The 13,910-nt window shown below is 45.1% G+C and overlaps 1 protein-coding gene across 1 annotated transcript in view; it reads left to right on the top strand.

The window, feature by feature from the left end:
• The window catches only part of LOC126456513 (probable G-protein coupled receptor 179), a 1,523,402-nt gene that overhangs the window by 1,142,489 nt on the left and 367,003 nt on the right, over positions 1-13,910 (top strand). The window contains exon 5 of the mRNA XM_050092263.1: positions 11,424-11,771. Coding sequence (XP_049948220.1) covers positions 11,461-11,771 — 311 coding nt within the window. The 5' untranslated portion in view covers positions 11,424-11,460. The remainder of the gene's footprint in view (positions 1-11,423; positions 11,772-13,910) is intronic.

Genomic DNA, 13,910 nt, shown 5'->3' on the forward strand with positions numbered 1-13,910 from the left:
TCCATGTACTCTGCACCTCCCACCGCCTTGATCCCCCTCATCCCCTGGTTGCTCCTCTCCTCTCCAACCACCACCCTTTGCTGCGACTTCACCATTGTGTCCCCCTCACCTTCCATCTCTACACCCTTCAACTCCTTTCCCAGGGTGGCTGCCATCGACTCCCCCTCCTAGATGATGCCCTCTCTCCCTCCATTTATCTGTCCTATCAACTCTGATCCTCACCTCCCTCTCCCTTCCTTTGTCCTTTTCATGGGCTCCCTCCCCCCCCCCCATTCCATCCTGTTTTTCCCCACATACCCTCTCACTGCCTCCCTTCTCTCCCCCAAGCCCTTTTGCATTCCCCTCCTCTGCCTTTCCCCATTCCCTCTCATGTCTGCCCTGCCCCCCCCCCCCCCTTGTGAGTGCTCTCCCTCCGTCGGTCCCCCCCCCCACTTCGTTTTTCCTCTCCTCACCCCTTTTTCCCCTCATCTGTCCAGGTCCCACCCCCATCTGCCCTTGGCTGTGGTGTGTCATCTTCGTGCCGACTTTTTAGTGCAGTCTTTCCAGTGAGTGTTAAGTGTTGTACGTCTTTTCCGAAGTGTCACGAACGGAAATCATACTGTCGCTGGGTGTTCAAAAAAATGGTTCAAATGGCTTTGAGCACTATGGGACTCAACTTCTGAGGTCATCAGTCCCCTCGAACTTAGAACTACTTAAACCTAACTAACCTAAGGACATCACACACATCCATTCGAACCTGCGAACGTAGTGGTCGCGCGGTTCCAGACTGGTTCAAATGGCTTTGAGCACTATGGGGCTCAACTTCTGAGGTCATCAGTCCTCTAGAACTTAGAACTACTTAAACCTAACTAACCTAAGGACATCACACACATCCATTCGAACCTGCGAACGTAGTGGTCGCGCGGTTCCAGAATGTAGCTCCTAGAACCGCTCGGCCACCGCATCCGGCCGCTGGGTGTAGTTTTTATGTCTCTTGCGAACAGTACCAGACTTTCGCCGTGTTTTTTTTAGTTGTCTGTCTGCTATTTCACCTGTCTGCTTCCTGAGAATTTTTATTAGCTTCGCCAATCCTTTGTTTTATGTTTTAACTTTCCACAATTTTCCGCCGTTTTACAATTTAAGTCACCGTTTTGTTGCCTGCTTTTCTTGTTTAGTATCTTCTTCTTATGTTTAAAAAATTCTGTAGGCTGAAGAACGACGTCCTAAGCTGCTGCCAGTCCGCCTCCTTCGAGGGGGGGGGGGGGGGGGGGGGGGGGGGGGAATCGAAAGTCAATAAAGGGAAAAAAAGGACTTTAATCCGTATTCCGATCCAGTGCTACTTTTGGACTTTTGGGTCCTAGTGCTTTTTTTGAACTCTGCTACCCGGTTGTCTAATTTCAAGAGCGCTCATTACGTAGTCTGTGTGAGAGTGTCCATTGTATAGGGTACTTCCGGTCAGGCCACTCTTTCATAGTGTTTCAGTTTCGTGTTCATCGGTTAAGACTTTAAAATATATACATTTCGTATTATTTGGAAGACACTCCATATTTAATGTGTTCTAGTCTCTGTTGCTGTCTTTTTTATGCTCTTTGTTATCCTCTGTCCCATATATTTGAAACAGTCTGAGACATTCTGTTGTTATTTATTTTAAGCTGATATTTGTCATGAACCATTATTATTATTCAAACGATATTTGTAACCCTACTTTTGCGGATTGACTTTGCAGTTCCGCCACTTGTTCTCGTACGCTTTCAACTGAATCTGTAATAGGTGTCATGTCATCTGCAAGAACTAGAAAACCTACAATCATTTTGTTTTGCTTTCTTCCTAGTTCTACACCCATAGTATACGAGATGTGTGAGAAAAGTAGTGAGGCTGATTTCATATCTAACAAAGTTATTATTGTCTTCAACCAACGGTAGTGTCTGTTTCAAAGTAGTTACCTACGGCAACTGTACACCGGTGGAGTCGTTGTTGCCAGTCTTAGTAGCAGCGGTGTCTTCAACTGATAAAACCTTCCACATGTCAGTCACATTCCTTAGAATGTTCGTCAGAGCCCCCATATGACGTCGTTTTGAGTCATTTTTCAATTTCGGAAGAAGAAAAAGGTGACGAGGAGTCAGATCACATGAATAGAGGCTGTGGAACAAAAGGAATGCCTTTTGAGGTAAAAAATTCGTGATGGAAGTGGCTGTGTGATGCAGCACCCGCTTGTCTGCGATGATCGGTTTCACTTGATTCACCCTTTTCTGGTAACTTCAAGGACATCTTTGTAAAACACTTGGTTGATAGTTTGTGCTACGCCATACCCTTACGGAGGCGTCGCCAAATGCAGATACGGTCAGCACACAGCTCCTCCGCCCGTTGTCAGTTTTTGTGACCATTGCCGCTAAAGTAGCTCCTCAATTGGCTCCACAAACGTTGAGTGCACCCCGCTTGCCAATAGCACTCGGCAGATCAGGACGGTGACCCATCCAAGAGCTAGCCAAGTTCGACAACGCTTAACTTCGTAGATCTGTTAGAAACCGGTGGTACCACTACATTACCACCGCGGCAAGGCCGTTGGTACTGTCCAAAAAGCATCCTATCAAAAAAATCCAAGATTCATCACCTGTGATCATGCGACTGAGCCATTCGTGGTCACTGCCAACCCTTTCTACGAGACCAACGCAATCGATTCTCCGATCGTCACTCTGCTCAGTTGTGTGGTTTTTCGGCAGCAGCCTTTCGCACATACAACTCTTCCGTCAAAATTTGATGTTCGATGAAACTTTTTAAGCTTAACAGCTGACATATCATTGTTAAGCTCAGTGTGACCTCCTGAAGACACCCACGTGTTCGAATTTTTCGTCGGTTTCTGAAACTGAAGGTCTTACTGTGCGACGTTCATCTTCAGCATCTTCTCAGCCTTTCAAAAATGGTTTGTCCCAGTGGAAAACTCGTGCTCTTGATAAGAAATGTGCCCTATAGGCATAATTCACCTGTTCAAAGGTCACATTCGAGGGTACCCAAGTTCAACAGAAAACTTGATGGGATTACGTTGCTTTAAGTGCGGCGGTTCCGCTTTCGTAAAAAACAACAAAAACACAGCTTCACTGATGGCGCTTTCAAAAATCACGTAATGACTGTACGCAACTGAAACTCGAACTGAGCGTCAGGAAGTGATAAACACACCGGTCTACCCAAGTGGATCAACACAGCGTTGCCAGATCGCTCGCTGTGCCATCAGTCTCATTACGTATCTCACACACCTAGCATACGATCTTCCTCCATTCTTTAACCATTTTCCGCCGGCCGCTGTGGCCGTGCGGTTCTAGGCGCTGCAGTCCGGAACAGCGGGACTGCTACGGTCGCAGGTTTGAATCCTGCCTCGGGCATGGATGTGTGTGATGTCCTTAGGTTAGTTAGGTTTAAGTAGTTCTAAGTTCTAGGAGACTGATGACCTAAGATGTTAAGTCCCATAGTGCTCAGAGCCATTTGAACCATTTTTTAACCATTTTCCCTAACGCAGAGTTAAGAAGTAGAGACGTTTGTGGTATGGGATTTGAGTGGAGTGAGGATTGGGCAGGGGTTCTCCAGATGTGGGGCTCAATTTAACAGTTACTTTACTAAACATAACATACTTCTGGATAACACTAACAATAAAACATAGTTCCTTGCGCAGAGCTACACGGAACAAGGCAAGAAAATATCTTCCGTACAATGAACAGAATTAGAATCCAGTCTTTGCCCCAGGATACATAAGCAATTGCAATATATGGCCCTCAACGACAAACAGGAAATAAAAAAGACGAAAAAAAACCTCTCCGACGTAATTGGGATCACCGAAAATGCACGTAACTACATGTTAATCTACTACTACTACTACTACTACTACTACTACTAAGACAAATAGCTATTACAACAAGCTACTGACAACGCTCTACCAAACTACATACGCACGTATATCAACAAACAGTCGTACAATGACATGTACAACCTGATCACTCACACCGAACAAACACAAGTTGAGTTCGTAGTGCAAATTGCGTCAGCAAGTCAATTACGCTCACGGCGTATCTCAAACAATATCAGTTTCAGTATAATGCAGTTAATCACGGTCACAGCGCGTCGATTAACATGTATGGCTCTCGCTCACGGAGAACACACCCTCTAGCCAAAAGTGGCATCAATCAACAACAACCACAACTTGTCACATGATAATCACGAATTTGTGTACGTAATGTTGTTTGCTAGTTAATACACCCAATGTACCGCTCGTACACAACACAGTGGACCATATCGAAGCACTAAACCACCAGGGAACAACCGTCAGCTGGTAAATCACTCAGGTAGTGCCCCTGTTCACATACTGAAGCCTCTTTCTCTGAATCCACAGGAATCGCTATCTTTTGCGATGAGAAAAGACATCAACTGCTGCATGGTTAACACGTGTGTTACGTGATCAGCGCCACATCTACATACACACCTGTATTTCGCAAGCCACCTTGCTGTGTGTGGCGGAAGGCACTTCCCCCTTTTCCCGCTCCAGTCACGTATGGTCAGAGGCGAAGAACAGTTGCTGGTAAGTTTCCAAGTGGGCGCGAATCTCTCTGACTTTTTCTTCGTGGTCTTTTGGTGAGATCTACCTAAGAGGAAGCAATATATTGGTTGGCTGTAGCAGGAACGTACGCTCTCGGGTCTTCAACAATAGAACTATAACGTGATGCAAAACGCCTCTTGTAGCGTCTACCGATTGATTGAGTATCTCAGTAACGCTTCCGTACATACTAAATGAACCAGTAATGAAGCGTACTGCTCTTCTTTTAATGTTCTCCGTTTCCTCTGTCAGTCCCACCTCGTACGGATACTACATGGACGACCAGTATTCAAATATTGATCAAAAGAGTATTTTGTAAGCTACTTCCATTGATGATGGACTACATTTCATGAGGATTCTACCTTACAATTCATTTTATGTAGTCATTCCATTTCAAATCGCTCCCTACGCTTGCTCATAGATATTTTATGGAGGTAACTGCTTCCATTGATTTGTTCTCTAGTTGTGTAATCAATCTAATACAAGGTCTTTCTATGTATGTGTCGAGAATCAGTTACTTTTTTTTATTTTGAAAGTCAGTTTCAACTCTTTGAACAAAGCGTTGACGTTCTGCAGCTTTTCCTGCATTTCAAAAAAAAATGGTTCAAATAGCTCTGAGCACTATGCGACTTAACTGCTGAGGTCATCAGTCGCCTAGAACTTAGAACTAATTAAACCTAACTAACCTAAGGACATCACACACATCCATGCCCGAGGCAGTATTCGAACCTGCGACCGTAGCGGTCGCTCGGTTCCAGACTGTAGCGCCCAGAACCGCACGGCCACTTCGGCCGGCTCCTGCATTTCGCTACACTTATCTAACGTCGCGACTTTTCTTTACGCAACGCCGACATCCGCGAAAAGCCCCATGGAACAGCCGACGCTGTCCGACGCTGTCTGCTAGGTCATTTATATACATTGTAGAAGGTAACAGTCCTGTAACGCACCTCTGCGGCACGTCCGAAGTTATTTTTAGGTCTGAAGAGTTCTCTCCATTCACAATGACATGCTGTGTTCTGTTTGCCAGAAAATCCAATCACACACCTGGTCTGATATTCCGCATTCCCGTATCTTCTTCATCTGGCGGCAGTGTGTATCTGTATAAAATGCCTTCCGTAACTCTGGGACCAAGGCATCTATCTGGTAGCCTGTATCTATTGCTTTCTGAGTCTCGTGGACGAACAGTGCGTATTGTGTTTCACACGACTTTTGTTTCTGGAACCCATCTTGGTTCCTGGTCGTTTTCCGACTCCAGAAATGTCATAATACGCGACCATTAAACATGTTCCAAAATTATACAACAGAGCGACGACGACCTTTCTTGAATTAGAGGATTACCTTTCCTAATCATTAGGAAAGCTTCGCTCCTCAGGAGAACTACGGTACATTGTTGCTGAAACGGAAGGCACTCTGACATGATCGAAACTTGGGTTGATATTATAGGGGTTCTCTAATTACTGATATACAATGACTACGCGTTGTAAGTCACACAATAAGAAAGTGTAATCTGCGGAGAATGGTGAGGAAGTTCACAAAACAACCGCGTGAGATTTTTCCTATCATCCCACACGTATTACTGTATGTAAACAGGCGGCTAGCGATCGAAGTACGTTTCATAGACGTAAAAAAGAAGACTCTCTTGTGATTTATGGGTGTTATAGACATGATTTGTTCATGAAATTCCATGAAAAAAATAGAGTGGTGGGACCCCACAACACCTGTGTTTGATTTAAGTGATGTTGGGTGTTGTGGCTTGTAGTGGGATAACGAGGCCTTGGGAGCAGTAGCTTGTGGGTGTGTGGGTTGGAGGAACGCGATGAGGGGAATTGTTATAAAATACTGAATATATTGCGTGAATCTGCTCATAATTTTGCAAACTCTGATATATTGATCACCCTAGTGGACTATAAAGCGTGAGTTTTTTACTCTGTGACAACGAAGTATCCTAAAAACTACGCATCGGATCAAGAAACAGAAAAACAGGTGTTCAGTATTTTTATAAATGCTATCCCGCGATACAAATGTCGACCCTCCCGTACTGCCTCCAGAATGGTGCGGCTAGGGGCATCTTCGAAAACTTAAACAGGCCTTTTTATAGTAGATTCGGATTCTACTGGAAAAATACATAACTTCTGTACATATCTCTTTCTTCGCTGCGTGATAGATGGCTCTGGAACCAACAAAAAACGAAATTGAGTCCAAAAATAGTATTCTCTTGAGTGAAATGCATTGGATAAGGAAACGAAAACCAGACGTTTTCAGAAATTGTGAAAAAAGCTTTTTTCAGGTGTGTTCTCTCACTTCTAGCCACTGGGGTGCTTGTTTGTAAAAATTATCTCACAGCAAGCGCTCAAAAATATCGCCGCCCACTGCGATGCACTTATTTATCAGCACATGGAACGATTCGAGGCAACGGAAAAATGTTTCGCTGAATCGCGTTACCATGCGTTGTTGGCAGTTTACTCTCCAAGTAACCCCACAAACAAAAGTCAGGCGAAGTAAGATCTGGTGATCTTGCAGGCCAAAACACTGGATCGCCTCTTCCGATCAAACGACGACTGTACTCGCGATGTAATACTGCCCATGTTGTTACAGAATAGTGTGCTGTACAACCATTGTGTTGAAACCACATGGTTTGTCACAAGTCCAAGGGAGGATCTGCAAGTAATATAAGATCGTTCTCCATGGATGTTCGACATTTGTCACCATTGAAGGTGATATCGATAAAAAATGGACCAATGAGGTTATCATCAATTATTCTGCACCAACCATTCACATTCTACGGACACTGATGTTCAGTGTAACAAATGTGGGGCTTACACATTCCAATAATGCGTTTTATGTCCATTAATCGTATCGTGGTTCATCAAGGCCGACTCTTCAGATTACTCGAGCACAAAAATTGCGAGCTCTCCGTCTTTGCTGAAGCAACAATTGGCAAAAGTTTACTCGGTTCTAGAAATCATTGCCATGAGGTTCGTGATGGAGGAAAATATCAAACAGATGACGTTTTCTACGTTTCAGACGTCTTCAAACAGTAGTCTAATAATTCCCGTTTCACAACTTAACTGCCGAATACTCATGTGGGGCGTTTTGATGAATTGCAGCTAATATCGTTGTTTTATTATTCCCCCCACCGACTGCACATCGATGATTCCTTTTTCGTTGCTGTATAGTTTCCTGGTGCAGATCTGTTAAATAATCCGGCAAAAAGAAACGCGTGATCGCAACCTGTTTGGAAAACAGCATCATCGACATCCCGCCACTTTCTTCATAAATGTCAACCATTTAAATGTTCTTTTCTATTGCAACAGCTTACAGCAGCGCGGGTTAGCAGCGTGGTCTTAGGAGCCTTGCCACGGTTCGTGCGGCTCCCTCCCCCCCCCCCCCCCTTTCGGAGATTCGAGTCCTCCCTCGGGCATGGGTGTGTGTGTTGTCCTTATCGTAAGTTAGTTAAAGTTAGGTTAAGTTGTGTGTAAGTCTAGGAACTGATGACCTCAGCAGTTTGGTTCCATAGAGAAATTTACCACAAATTTCCAATTTCCAACAGCGTACATTCTAACGCATAACGCAGTCAGGTTATGACGGAACATCTTTGAGAAATGAGGGACGACGTGTACGCGATGAGATCAGGTCAAATAAGGAATTAATGAAAGTTTCAAAACAGGTATACGGAGAAAAGTGCAAAACACTGAATTGTTTGTCACACGTCAGTTTTTGTGTTCTTGGTCCAATGAATTTCTCGAGATATTAACCTTTTGGAACTCAACTGCGTTATTTGAGACATTTCGTTGCCTCAATATGAAAACCTCACTCCGTATATATTTGTAATTTTTTCCGGAATGGTTTTTCCGCTCCTCACTCCGTCTATCACGCCCTACAAATCCTCGAATTACGTGCTCTCCGGCTAGCTTTTCGGATCCACTTGTCATTCTCCATCCGTACCCCTTACTACCTTATGAAATTCGTCACCCTACTCTTCCATTTTGAACATCTCGGAACATCCTACGTAACTCGTAGACTGGGCACTACCCATCGCTTCAATTCTCCTCCTGTTCACTGCTGCTTGTTCTCTGCCTCGCCTCTACCAACACATTACCCCAAAGCTAAGCCACCACACTTCCCACGTCCTCTCCCAACGAAACTTTAATCGCCTTTTTTTACCCGACTATTAAGTCCGTCCTGATATATACCCTTCCCACATGATCTAAAAAATCCACCCCACCTACCCAGGTCAGGGCTCCCTTTCCTATCCACTCCTCTCCACCCTAATCCTAAGACTTAGTCCAGAACAGCATCCCTCTTCACTCTCCCAAATTCCTTCTTCAAACATCCACTCACATTCATCGTCTTACGCACTGCCTCAACTGCTAAGTTACAACGACACCCCTCCCGCTGGAACTCTAAGCCCACTCGTCACGTGTCTTAACCAGTCAACGCACCGGCGTTTTACTTTTTTAACTTTTGCAACTGTCCATCTGATTTTCATATCTTGTGAAACAACCATTTACCGTTTCAACTGCCTCACATTTTAATTAATCAACAAATGAGTGTTTTTATTTTTTATTATGAAACTGACAATCTGTCTTTTATTGTGTGAAACATTCATTTTGTCAACCAGTGTGTACAACTTCTAAATATGTTTTTAAGCTTTTACTCTCGTATGGACGAAGAGCGGTGACTTTTATCTGTTGCCAGCCCACCCTTCTGCCATATGGGACGAGGATAATGAAATGACAGAGAAAAGGAAAGCGGCTACTCTGTGCCTAGCTAAAAATTGTGTGATTCTGTTCTTTTCGCAGACCAGTGATGATTCAATTATATCTGCGGAATTCATTAAACCTTACTACATTCAGTACTATTACACTACTGGCCATTAAAATTGCTACACCACGAAGATGACGTGCTACAGACGCGAAATTTAACCGACAGGAAGAAAACGCTGTTATATGCAAATTATTAGCTTTTCAGAGCATTCGCAAAAGGTTGGCGCCGGTGGCGACACCTGTAACTTGTTGACATGAGGAAAGTTTCCAACCGATTTCTCATACACAAACAGCAGTTCACCGGCGTTGCCTGGTGAAACGTTGTTGTGATGCCCCATGTAAGGAGGAGAAATGCGTACCATCACGTTTCCGACTTTGATAAAGGTCGGATTGTAGCCTATCGCGATTGCGGTTTACCGTATCGCGACATTGCTGCTCGCGTTGGTCGGGATCCAATGACTGTCAGCAGAATATGCAATCGGTGGGTTCAGGAGGGTAATACGGAACGCCGTGCTGGATCCCAACGGCCTCGTATCACAAGCAATCGAGATGACAGGTATCTTATCCGCATGGCTGTAACGGATCGTACAGCCACGTCTCGATCCCTGAGTCAACAGATGGGCACGTTTGCAAGACAACAACCATCTGCACGAACAGTTCGACGACGTTTGGAGCAGCATGGACTATCAGCTCGGAGACCATGGCTGCAGTTACCCTTAACGCTGCATCACAGACAGGAGCGCCTGCGATGAAGCACTCAACGACGAAACTGGGTGCACGAATCGCAAAACGTCACTTTTTCGGATGAATCCAAGTTCTGTTTACAGCATCATGATGGTCGCATCCGTGTTTGGCGACATCGCGGTGAACGCACATTGGAAACGTGTATTCGTCATCGCCGTATTGGCGTATCACCTGGCGTGATGGTATGGGGTGCCATTGGTTACCTGTTCTTCGCATTGACGGCATTTTGAACAGTGGACGTTACATTTCAGATGTGTTACGACCTAAGCACATCACACACATCCATGCTTGAGGCAGGATTCGAACCTGCGGTCGCGCGGTTCCAGACTGTAGCGCCTAGAACCGCTCGGCCACCCTGGTCGGCCCCGTTTCTCATCTGCATTTCTTCTTGGTGTAGCAATTTTTGTGGCCAGTAGTGTATTATTTTATTCCTTGTAAAACCGACTTATTGTACTCATTTCTACGTTTTCGTCTGCAGTGACTAAATGAAAATATTACGAATTAACATAAATCGCGCAGTGGAGTCTACGTCAATGTATCAGTAGATTATAGCCTTTTCTGTTGTTTTATCATTACCATATTTCACTGTTACTTCTTATTACTTAGAATTTACATAACTTGCCAACGCTCGGACTATTTGACCGTACAAGCACAGACTGTAACTATTTCTTCAATAAATTATCCCATGGACAGACGTGTACGTCTTGACACTTTGACTAAATTGAGCAGCAGTTTCAATTGGAGCCATACACTGGTTAACACCATCCGTCTGCTTCCGGTCGAGTTGTTTGATATCATGAGCCATTAATGAGCGATAAGGCCTGGTGAAGTCGAAAATTGCTACAAGGTTTTCCTTTATTCCACACTCGTGGGGAACCCAAACACTCAAGCAGCACTCAAGAATGGATCGCAGTGGTGTTCTATACGCGGTGTTCTTCATAGATGAGTTACATTTACCTAAAATTCTTCCAATAAACCGAAGACGACCATTCGCTTTCCATACTATCCCCATTACGTACTCGTTCGATTTTACATTGCTTTGCAACGTTACGCATAGCTATTTAATCGTCTTGACTATGTCAGACAGCACGCCATTAATACTGTATCCGAATATTTTGGATTCCTTCTCCTACTCATCTGAATTAGACTTCTACATTTAGTGCAAGCTGCCACTTATCATTCATTTATAAATTCTGGATGAGTCATTTTGTATCCTCATACAGTAATTCAACGATGATATTTTTGTATACTAAAGAATCATCATCATCAAAAGCCGCAGACTGCTGCTCAACCTATCCGTCAGACCGTTTATGGCGAGACAACAATAACAACAGGTCTTCTCTGTCTGCCAACAGGAGGCGGTATCGCGATGACTCTGGGGGCGGCCCCGTGATGGCGGGGGCGGTGGTGCGCCAGCTGCTGCTGCTGGCGGCGGCGGCGGCGGCCGCGGCGGCACCGGACCCCAACCCAAACCCCAAACCAAACCCAAACCCAAACCCAAACCCAAACCCGAACCCCGACCCCAACCCTGGGCCGGCGCCTGGACCCGCCGCCGTGGCGCCGACGGCAGCCCCCGTAGAGTGCGAGGACCGCGAGCTGCGCGGCGCCCACGTGGAGGCGGGCAGTGGGGGCGGCGGGGGCGGCGTCGTGACGACCGCCTTCTGGAGCTGCGCCGCCGACGCCTGGCTCGCCGGCTTCTCCGGGTGAGTCCGGCTCCAGACTCCTGCTAACAAGTGCTTTCTCACGTCGCACTCTTGTTAGCGAGACTTCGCAGGCGCCATCCAAACAGATCACCTCGTTGTTGTCCCTCCAAGACCTTCGCCCCGGAATTACATCCAGGGAACCAATACCTACGCAGTGCTGTGTCACGTAGTAACCTGAAAACCTCAAACTGTACGGCACGCTGTCAGCTAGAATCAGATTTTTTATGCTCATCATTATGTAGTTATACTCTTGAAAACCGAAACATATCATTACAACGAAATTTATTCCACGCAGTACATACATGGTAATTCACAAATGATTAGCATTATAGAACTGTGTAAACAATTAGATCGTGAGAATTCAATACAGTCAGAAGTTGCCGAGTGCTGCAATTAGAGCCTCTATACGTCATGTCACGGAGTGAAACAAGTTATGGATATGTTGCAGGAGAAAAAACTTACGTCCGGTTTGTTGGCACGGCCACACAACATGGACAGTGGTTGCAAGAGTAAGTTTCCAACCAGCAGACAGTCTACGAGGGCTATTCGAAATGTAGGATCCTGTCGGTTGCAGAAACGAAACTACATTCAAAATCAAAAATGTTTTATTAGCAATAGTTAGCTACACCCTCCAGCTCCTTCTCTACATAGTCGTCGCTCCGATTGAGAATTTGTCGTAGTGTTGTACCAACTTTCCAATACCTCGATCTGCAGCTCGTTGTCTGTTCCACAATGTTGACTTCAAAAACAGCAATTCACATGAGCAGAGATGAAAATCATAAGGAGCCAAGTCCGGGCTGTACGTGGGTGACGAAAAATCTATAGCAGTGTCCTCGGTGCCCCTGCAGTGTCCGGCCGAGAAGTGTCATCAAGAAGGAAACTCATGAGAGTTACGTTGTATGAGGTGCACAAATGTAGGCGAAATCTCTCACAGACATTCACACTCAACAGGAGACATTATTTTGTAGGCATCTTTAAGTGTTCACTGTGCGCTGAGAACTGAAAAGAGCTATGTGGCGCGATCGACGGCCAACTAGAGGTACTCTCAGCTGAGCTAAGCAAAGTTTCGTCAGATTTTTACTGTGGTTTCCATTTCGCGATCGATCGGACCTCACTTTCCTAGTAGCCCTGGTATATTAGTGACGTAGTAGGTAACGCTGGAGGCTCCGTGATACTGTTGTCTATACGAAGATTTGAAACCCAGACTGTAGCGAAATGGAGGAATTTGAAGTAAAACATCCTCGGTCTTCGACTAATGCAAAAGCGGGAAGTTGATCCTGAAAGTAAATAAATACAACGTCTTGAGCAGAAATATACGAAGAGAGTTGTTACTGAAGGGAAACATTATCTGTGTTGTTAGGCTGCGTGGTATTTCTACTTTATGGTCGACGCTTCGACCACTCTGCTGGGGTGTTCTTCAGGCCACGATCAACTGAACAAGCTATTTTGTATCCCAAAAGATTTTACCTCCAGTGGTAACGGCAAGGTCTTCAACTACACAATAGGTGACGAATCACGGGTAGCAGCAATCACTGTAAAATACCTGCCAGTAACCATCCCCAGCGACCCAAAGTTCAATTACCGCATAAAACAAATATTCGGAAAGCAGATGGCAAACTGAGATTTACAAGGAGAACCTTAAGGAACGTCTTCATCCACGAAAGAAGTGATATAGAAAACACTTGTTCTATTGTGTCTTGAATACTGCTTACCAGTCTGGGACACATACCAACTATGACTAATAGACGAGATGGAGATGATAGAGGAGCGGCTCATTTTTTCACGGGATCGTTCATTCAGCAGAAAAGGTTACTGAGATGCTCAGTTAATTGACAGACACTAAAAGAGAGGCGTTGTATATTACAGACAGGTTTTCTGTTGAAATTTCTGAGGCTTACGTTCCAAAAAAATTTGGGCAACTTGTTAATTCCTTCTCGTGAAATAATGACAACGAGAAAGTTAGAGAAATTAGATTTACATGCAGCTTTACCGACAGTAATTTTTCCCACCCGCCATTCGTGAGTGGGACAGGAAAAGGGGGACCGGCGAAAGGGGGGGAAGGGGCGAGATTTTGCTATTGGGGCGGCTTGCCGCGTACGGATTAACATGCAGATGTAGACTTGGTCGCTGGGCCACACG

The sequence above is a fragment of the Schistocerca serialis genome, chromosome 2 (genome assembly GCF_023864345.2).
Source record: "Schistocerca serialis cubense isolate TAMUIC-IGC-003099 chromosome 2, iqSchSeri2.2, whole genome shotgun sequence".
NCBI classification, from domain to species: Eukaryota; Metazoa; Arthropoda; class Insecta; order Orthoptera; family Acrididae; genus Schistocerca; species Schistocerca serialis.